The sequence below is a fragment of the Marmota flaviventris genome, chromosome 3, assembly GCF_047511675.1.
Source record: "Marmota flaviventris isolate mMarFla1 chromosome 3, mMarFla1.hap1, whole genome shotgun sequence".
In the NCBI taxonomy this organism is placed as follows: domain Eukaryota; kingdom Metazoa; phylum Chordata; class Mammalia; order Rodentia; family Sciuridae; genus Marmota; species Marmota flaviventris.
Genome location: NC_092500.1, coordinates 60569353 through 60579172, shown reverse-complemented (window position 1 = coordinate 60579172; position 9820 = coordinate 60569353). Strand labels below are relative to the sequence as shown.

Genomic DNA, 9820 nt, shown 5'->3' with positions numbered 1-9820 from the left:
AAAGAGTGGGTGGGAGTAGGCATTTTTGGTGCAATGTGTTGCTTCAGTGTTATACTTTGTTTGTGGTTTCTCTGTCGCCTTAAAACTCGCCATGCACAAGAAAAGGCTATGATCATACAAGCTCTTGCAACTTTAGAAAATGGCAACTCACCTCAAGTCTGGCTTGCGCATCTTAAACAGTAAACCTTTGTCATGGTCGTTGCACCCCAAGTTATTATAACATTGCACTGGGATCGACATGACTTTCCTTGTTATTCTCTTAGTGTTGGAAAGCCCTTGCACTCTGCCGGTCTTGCTGCCATTGCACGCAGATGGGTTTCCACACTAGTGCTTTTCTATCGCTTTAAAGTCCGTGCCTTTCTTTCAGGGTGCTGTCAACTTGTTTGTCATTAATACAGCCACAGTTCAGCCTCAGCTATCCCCCTTCGTCCACCATCGTCACGATACAGGATGCGAGGCAAGGCACTGCACTTGAGTGATCCTTGACGTGGACCTCAAGGAGAGCATGTCCTATTGCATGCGGGTTAGACGCGTCCACGCCCCGCCCCACGTAAAAAGGCGTCGGCTGATATGGCCTCGGATCTGGGGAAGGGCCCTCCTTAGGACTGAGCCATACTATGCAGCCACTTCTGCACAGTGGGATAGGACCTCTACTCTCGCCTGTATTGTTTTAATACAACAGAAAGGGGGAACTGTGGTGAGCCGCTTCTGCCGTTTCTGCAGACTATGGTCGCCATTACGAGATGGCGCTGGCTCCGCTGTGGTATGTGACAAACAACTCCTTATCTGAGAGAGTTGGCACATGATTTTTCACCACCCTGTGAGAAAGTTCCACGCGGCAGCTTTGCATTGGGGCTTGGGATGCTTTATTAAGGCTGGGAGGGCATCCGGGAAAGAGAGAAGAAGAAAGAATAAGAAATATCAAGGGACCTGAATAAACTGCTGAGAGAAGATTCCTGAGTTGCGTCTTCCTTGCGGGCAAGGGGTCGCGACACTTCCACTCCACTCATCATCTTTATTAGAACACTGAGAAATCCTTCCCTTGTCCAAATCAAAGTAGGTCCTATTTACGAGTTTATAGGACACTTAATAGTCATTTGAAATGTAGCTCCTCAGTTTGATTCATGTTAATCTATGACCAATCTTTCAAATGCTTTATCATAATAGGCTGTTCAAACATTTAAGTTGTTTTTGTTTGTTTGTTTGTTTTGTACCAAGAATTGAACTCAGGGTCACTTAACCACAGAGCCTCACCCCCAGGCCTTTCCTGTATTTTATTTAGACACAGGGTCTCACTGAGTTGCTTAGGGCATCACTAAGTTACCGAGGCTGGCTTGGAATTGAGGTCTTCCTATTTCAACTTGCTGAGCCAATGGAATTATAGGCATGCACCATCACACCTAGCTTGATATATATTTTTTTGAATATAGCTAATATTCAAGTGACACAAAGGTTATAAGAAATAGTTTTCTTCCCAGTATCCATAATACCTAAAAATTAAGGGATACATGTGATAGTATAGGAAATTTATAAAAAGGAAAAAATATATGAGTTTCTGATGAGCATTCAGCAGGGTGAGTTCAGGAATGATCAGATCAAAGCAGTGCTTAAATAATTGAGAAACAGGAAGATAAATAACACAATTTTCAAATGTGGGTCATCATTTGAACCCACTATGATGAACATTGTCACTACTTTATGGTTTTCCATTACCATCCTCTGTCTTTTTTCAGGTTTAAATGATGAGGGTTAGGGAGAATCTCTGTCTAATAAGAGTGATAGCTAGTGCTTAAGTTAGAGCTAGCAAAATTATGTTTCAGGCAGAGTTATGGAATGCTCATTCATGTTTTATAGGTAGTGTGCTGCTAAGGAAAATAGTTTGTATTTCCAGAATACCTTGATGGTACAATTAAAACTTCATATATTCTAGCAAAATTATAAATGTAGTAGTATTATTTTATGAATATTTGGAAGATCCATAAAATTTGAATAATGTACATTTTTATATAATATATAAAAGTTGAGATGGTATATATAAATTCATATATTTGCATTAAAAAGTAGATACAAATGCAGGATTGCAAAAATATTGAGTTCTTGCAGGCCTTTTTTTTTGTTGATGTAATCTCTGATGATTATGTGTAGTCTTCATATAGAGGAACAAACTGAGCTTCTGTTCATGGAGCAATAACTACCCCTAGTCAGCCAGCACTAATTATTTATAATGCTAGTAATGAACATATACACCATCTGAAAACACGGTCTGTTGGGCTTTTGCTACTTCTCTATCATTGAATGGAATTATATTTCCCAGGAGATCCATCTATAACTAAAAAACATATTTTTTAAAAATGCATGCTATACTGTAGTCATGTGATCCTTTTACAATTATTTTTTTCATGTCATAAAAATAAAGATTTTCCTTTTTTGGTAGGGATTGTGAGCCTTTTATTCAATATATTTGAAAATTATGTATTCAGTATCACTTATTTACTATGTTTTATATACACTCACATGGACATGAAAAATAAAGCATTTGTCTTTATGGCAGATATTAAATGTACAATATAAACAAAACTTAAGGAATATCGGTGCACAGCAGGGAGACCTCTGGTCAGTAGAGCAGACAGGAGAGACAATTCCTCTAGACTTGGTTTGTAGGCTGTGTGGTGGGGACAGGAAGAATAGTTATGTTTAAATGGATAACATTTAAGTTGAGAGATAAATAAAGAATAAAATTTAGAAGAAGAGGAAAAGAACTTTTTGTTTTTAAACAGAGACAACAGTAAGTGTAAAGCCTTTGTGATGCCAGGAGACTCCAAGGATAACAACCTACCTGCATCCCAGAGACAGGAGAAAATTCAATGTGAAAAGTTATTTAATAATTGTGTGGACTCTTTTGAAAGAAATTAATAGGCATTTTGTGTTCAAATTCATAAGATTTTTAGGGCATGAAAAAGTTTATTACTTTATGATCATTTATTTGAACTGACTTTTAATAAATTATCTGAGATTCCACATATATTGCTGACTTTTTCTTGTTTCTATTAAAATGATGTTTCCATGATGTGCAAAAGTTTATTGCTTTATTTAGCTACATTTGACTTAAAATATTCATATTCCATTTTTGCATTTGAATGTTTTCTCCATTCTTAGTAACTTAATTCTAAAGCTGTAGTTAACATTTTGACATAGTAATTATAATTTCATATCCTACTAGAAAAGAACTTTTTTCTCATCTTAATTATTAGTCTCTATAATTTATGAATATTTTAATTTTAAAATTTCAGCATTTTATATGTATGCAAATATTACATACATAGGAATAAACTTTAGGATCCTAAATATCAAATCTACTTTTATTTAAAACATATTTATTAGGATATGCACTTATTTTAATTTTCTTTATTTTTTAATTATATCATGTCCTTTATTGATAATGGTGATTTGAAAAAATCTTTAGTTATAGAGGATTATTAGTGAACTAAATAAATTGAAGGATATTATAATTTTTTTTTCTTTTTGGGTACCAAGAGCTAGGTACTCAAAAAAATTTTTTAAACCATCTAGCATCATTTAGAGTGGAAGAGAAACTGAGAAATCTATATGAATTATTTTCCTGGAAGTACAGATGCATACAAGCTAAGCTATTTATTTCCTTGTTGGGTTTTGCTTTTGTCTTATTTTGTTTTATTTTTTCTTTCTTTCTTTCTTTTCCCCCCTAGATTAAAAGTAATGAACCAGGTTTACATGAACTCCAAAAACACTATCATTTCTTTAGATTGGAAACTTAGCTTTCAAAAGGTTTATTTGAAGGGGGATTAAAGGACTGAATTTATGTTTTGGAGACTGTTCTGAGTGCAAGAAATGTTTGAGAAGATTTACCTGAATAGAAATCAGATCAAGCAGATTTAAACAGATGTGGTGTTTAATGGTTTGTGCTTAGTTAATATTTTATTTCTAGATTTGACCACCTTCTTTCCTCTTTGAGATTAAAGCAAGTTTTTTTAAGGAATCACTGAAAGCTTGTCTCACCTGTTTGTTTCTCAGAGTGTAAATGAATGGGTTCAGCATGGGAGCAATGGATGTCATTAGCACTGTCACACCCTTATTGATAGCCACAGATTCCTTTGCTGAAGGTTTGACATAGATGAAGATACAGCTTCCATAGGTGATGGACACCACAATCATGTGAGAAGAACAAGTGGAAAAAGCCCTTTTTCTTTGCTGGGCAGAGGGGAATCCTAGAATGGTCTTGATGATGTATATGTAGGACAGAACAACGCACACAAGGGTCAGAATGAAGGTCAGCACGGCACAAACAATCACTAACTGCTCTATGAGCCATGTGTCCGAGCATGAAATCTTCAAGATAGGAGATGCATCACAGAAAAAATAATCAATAACATTTGAATCACAAAATTTCAAATTTAGGAAGAGAGTAAGTGGTGGGAGTATTATCAACAAACCAGACATCCAACAGCAGAGGACAAGCTTCCTGCAGACTCTGTGGCTCATGATGGTGACATAATGCAGGGGTTTGCAGATGGCCACATAACGATCATAGGACATGACGGCCAGAAGAAAAAATTCTATTACTCCAAAGATGTCAGTAAAAAACACTTGAACGACACAAATATTATAAGTAATGGACCTGTCACCGGTTACTATGTTGTACAAATATCTAGGGATACAAGCAGATGTAAATGAAATTTCTAATAGGGCAAAATTTTGTAGGAAAAAGTACATGGGTGTTTTAAGGTGGGAGTCCAATAAAGTGAGGGATATGATGGTCAGATTCCCAGTTATACTCAACATGTAAGTGAGAAATAGAAACACAAAAATTGGAATCTGAAGTTGAGGGTCATCTGTTAGTCCCAACAGAATGAAAGTTGTTATTGTATAGTTTTTCATCACTAACTACTTTTATTTAGTCAATCTTCATGTAAAATTTAGAGCTATTTTATTTAACAAGAGTGACATGAAAGCCAGACAGATATAGTCACTACTGGAGACAGAAAACTAATGTACATGTAGTTTCTTCTGTAAGTTGTAGTTGATGTTGTCAATACCCTGATAGGCGTGACGACTACTTTTATTTTATATTTGTAATCTATGTCCAACTGGATTGTTTCATGTTGTTGGCTTTGGCTCACAATGTCTTGTGATTCAATAAAATTATGAATTCTTTTTATCTCTAAGATTTCTTCTGTTTTTTAAAATGGATATTTAAATGTAAGTATTTTTTCTAGCCTTTTCATAGAATATTTGATCCTTGATAAAATGTAAATATATAGCATCTCATCTGGACTCCATGCACAAGTTTGTCAGTCCACTATGACTTGCATTTCATGTTTTGCCAGCTATGATCAAGCCTGTGTGTATGTAGTTTGTTTTGTATTTTAAAATGTAACTACCACATTGTTGGCTCACTCCTTTGATTTTCCTTACATTTCTCTGATCGTGTGTAATTTATATACAGTATCTACTGGGATGCACATGTGACTACAAATGAAGAAATGTTTGATCCAAGGATATACATCTGGAAAAATAAAACATATTACTTACATACTTTCAGTCTGTTAACGATGGAAAATACTCTAACACCTTGATAACACTAGAGTCAAGTACAAAATCAAATTCCAAATACTAAATAAGCTCTCCACAGTCTGCCTGTGTACATCTACTTATTGTGATTTTCAGTTTCAGCATCTGCTCTATTGGACAGACTTCTAAAAATCTGCAGTCTGTGTTAACTGCTCATTTTTGCACCTGTGACAAGCAATTTTTACTTTGACTTTAGCATTTCCCCTGAGAAACTAAGTTTGCTGAAATTAGGATGTTATGTGGGTTTTTTGCTTAAACTAGAATATCTCCCAAACTAACACAATCCTAGATTTATGATTAGTGTGTTTAAGAAATATTGTGTGAATAGATACATATCGATATAGTTTGCCTACATGTTCAAAGCTAGCTTCAGTTCTATTTGGGTTTCCTCTTGAAATTACTTTGTCACTGATGTTAATTATTTAAATTTCATATGTTCCTGTTTTTGACATTTATTTTCGTTGCTAGTGAATAAAGTCATACCATGAAAGTATCACTCCTGTGCTTATGTTGTTATGTTCCATGCCAACCAAACTGTTCACTGGCGTCTCTTCCTTGTTTTAGCTCTTCAACAGATATCTTTGTTAGATTTTTGCTTTCTTGGAGAATCTGTCAGTAATGTATTCAAATCAGAAGTCAAGAAATTTGCATATCTGAAAACACAATTTTACATGCTAGTCATCTTAAAATGAATATTTTAAATATTTAAAATAAATATTTTTACATCTCAATAAGTGCAATGAATTCTAATTTCAAACCATTTAATTTCTGTTATCAGTTTATAAACTTCTCTTTAGTTTTTTAAATTCTTATTATTTCAAAATTTCACCTTTGTTAAAATAAATTTATGAATATACCACAAATTTTAAACCAATTCCTAACATGATATTATACATCTATTTGTTTTCTACAATTGTTAAGATGTCTGAAAAAGCATGTTTAGAAACATTGCACAATTTTATAATTATCAGAAATGTAATTTCAAATATATATTTGCATGTGTACACACACACACACACACACACACACACACACACATATATATATATATATATATATATATATATATATATATATATATATATATATATATAAAACCTTTGTTGTATCATCTATAAACTTCATAACACTTATTTCCTTTAACTCACATGTGACTGTTATGGTTCCAACACTCAAATCACTGTACCTTATGGTAGGTCTTTTTGAAAAAATTATTGACACCTTTAGTTGACATGGGTGTTGCTCACATTTAGTCCTAATTCATACAATTATACCATGGAATAATCTTCTATTCTTATATGTTTAAGGATTTCATCATTGTCTTCTACAAAGATTTTTCCCCCTAGACTTTCCACTTAAGCCTCTCCAATGAATATTTTAATAATATTTCAAAATAAGAGTTAATGAATTTTAAATTCTTGAAACAGGTTTTCTGTAGGTTTTCCTCAGCTGTCACACAATTTTATTACCATACTCAGATTAATATCTCCAGTGTTTGTTTATCTTATGTAGATAAACAGGACCACCCCCCCCCCATTTTCCTAACAAAACTCAATAAGCATATTATATGAATGCCATTTTTTCTTTAAAATAGTCACTTTTTCAAGAGATAAGGGTGGATCACCTCTTCATTATATGACCAGTTACTGCAGTTAAATCCTAAGTTTTATTGTACCACCATTGGGAAGAAAAGACAATAATTTCTTGAAGACTCGTGACATTCCTAGGAACTATGGGACACAATAACTACAATGAATAATTTAATCGAAGGGAAGGATGCTCCTTTCACCTTTCTTCTGTTTCAAAACCATTTCTTCTCAATCCAGTTGTTCCTAAAGGCATTTCATGGTAGGAGGCCCTTTCCTGAACCCTCTGCATGTTAGCCTTTTTCCCAAAAAATATCCCTTACTTATTCCATTCATTAATACTGCTTGCTTTTAAGAGGCAAAGTTTAGGAAAATTGTTGCAACTGTCAAAGATTTTTATGTTTGGAAAAGTGCAAGGATAACTAATTTGTCAATATCAGATAAACAGTCACATTGGATAGCTTTAGTGCAGATACTAATTTTTTTTCCTTTAAAGAGTAAAGTTAGAGTGTGAAAATAATAACGTCTCCCCATCTATAAATTCACATTATTGTTACAAAACAACAAAAATCAGCATTCCAAAAGACAACCCAATAAGATCTGTGGATCTTTATATAATAATTCAAATAACTAATCACATATGATTTTGTTAAATCATGTCAGAATAAAAATATATTCACATATTGAGGCTAAAATAATTCAATATAAAAGCCTCAATATGTGAATTCAATTGGCTTCTTCAAGAAAATCATTATACAGATTTATAAAAGATGAACTTAAATGAAATAGCCATTGTACTTACTCTTCTGAGACTTAACAATAGCTTGAACTGATTCTTTAACAAGAGTGCTAATGGCTAATTTGATGAAGATCACCCCAGAGCAAAAGTTTATGAGTGATTTTCTTGACTTGGTATAGGGCCACCACTATTTTCTATGATTGTTGCTTGGAGAAATCCTAGAATTCTTCACATTTATTTGTACTAAGGATTGAACTTAGGGACACTTAAACACTGAGCCACCTCTCCAGCCCTTTTTTATATTTTATTTTGAGACAGGGTCTCACTAAGTTACTTAAGACCTCAATAAGTTGCTGAGGCTTGCAACTTTCGATCCTTCTGCCTCAGCCTCTGGAGCCACTGAGATTATATGTGTGCATCACCATGCCTGGCTTCTTCAAGGTTTTCATCTCCAACAAATTGGGAAGATTTTCTAACAAAGAACTTTAGTCCCCTTTTTACATGAGAAATATTCTCTACTTCTCTTAGAGTTGAAAATAAAATATTGTTTACAATACTTTCCTCTATTGGTTTCAAGGCATTGGTATTATGACTTCTCTGGATGGGGTGAGGGCCTTTTACACTATTAAGATTTGCATTTGATTTATCTGCTGAACCTGAATTTAAATAAATAAATGACTGTGTCCTTGGTGACCCACGTTCAAACATTACTAATGAGACTTCTTTGTAATGAACTTGGGCAAAAATCCTGAAAGATGCTTCATTGGGGGCAGTGTCCTCAGGGACACAAAGATGCAATCACAGCCACAGTTGCAGGTCAAGATACAATAGTTAAAAAACAGGGGTCATGAACCTGTCTCGTCTACATTTTTTCCTTACTAAGAATGAAAGTTGAAAGATCACAAGGTGAACCTACCTGCTAATTTTTCTCAAACATTAAAAAAGACAATAGAAGAGAAAACAATATTGGAAAACTCAAAGCAAGTGATAATTTTTAAAATACTTTCAAGTAATATAAGGCTACACAAATATTAAAAAAAAATAATATCCAGAGTATACAAAGAACTCAAAAAATTAGACAATAAGAGAACAAACAACCCAATCAACAAATGGGCCAAGGACCTGAACAGACACTTCTCAGAGGAGGACATACAATCAATCAACAAGTACATGAAAAAATGCTCACCATCTCTAGCAGTCAGAGAAATGCAAATCAAAACCACCCTAAGATACCATCTCACTCCAGTTAGATTGGCAGCCATTATGAAGTCAAACAACAACAAGTGCTGGTGAGGATGTGGGGAAAAGGGTACACTTGTACATTGCTGGTGGGACTGCAAATTGGTGCAGCCAATTTGGAAAGCAGTATGGAGATTTCTTGGAAAGCTGGGAATGGAGCCACCATTTGACCCAGCTATTCCCCTTCTCGGTCTATTCCCTAAAGACCTAAAAAGAGCATGCTACAGGGACACTGCTACATTGATGTTCATAGCAGCACAATTCACAATAGCAAGACTGTGGAACCAACCTAGATGCCCTTCAATAGATGAATGGATAAAAAAAATGTGGCATTTATACACAATGGAGTATTACTCTGCATTAAAAAATGACAAAATTATAGAATTTACAGGGAAATGGATGGCATTAGAGCAGATTATGCTACGTGAAGCTAGCCAATCCCTAAAAAACAAATGCCAAATGTCTTCTTTGATATAAGGAGAGTAACTAAGAACAGAGTAGGGTCTAAGAGCATGAGAAGAAGATTAACATTAAACAGGGATGAGAGGTGGGAGGGAAAGGGAGAGAGAAGGGAAATTGCATGGAAATGGAAGGAGACCCTCAGAGTTATACAAAAGTACATACAAGAGGAAGTGAGGGGAAAGAGAAA

At 34.5% G+C, this 9820-nt stretch overlaps 1 protein-coding gene across 1 annotated transcript; it reads right to left on the bottom strand.

Moving 5' to 3' along the window:
* Nucleotides 1-3960: 3960 nt before the first annotated feature.
* On the bottom strand, nucleotides 3961-4914 carry LOC114087770 (olfactory receptor 6C2-like). Its single transcript, XM_027929333.1, has one exon. It carries the CDS (start codon nucleotides 4912-4914, stop codon nucleotides 3961-3963), a length of 954 nt encoding a protein of 317 aa, XP_027785134.1.
* Between the last annotated feature and the right edge of the window lie 4906 nt (nucleotides 4915-9820).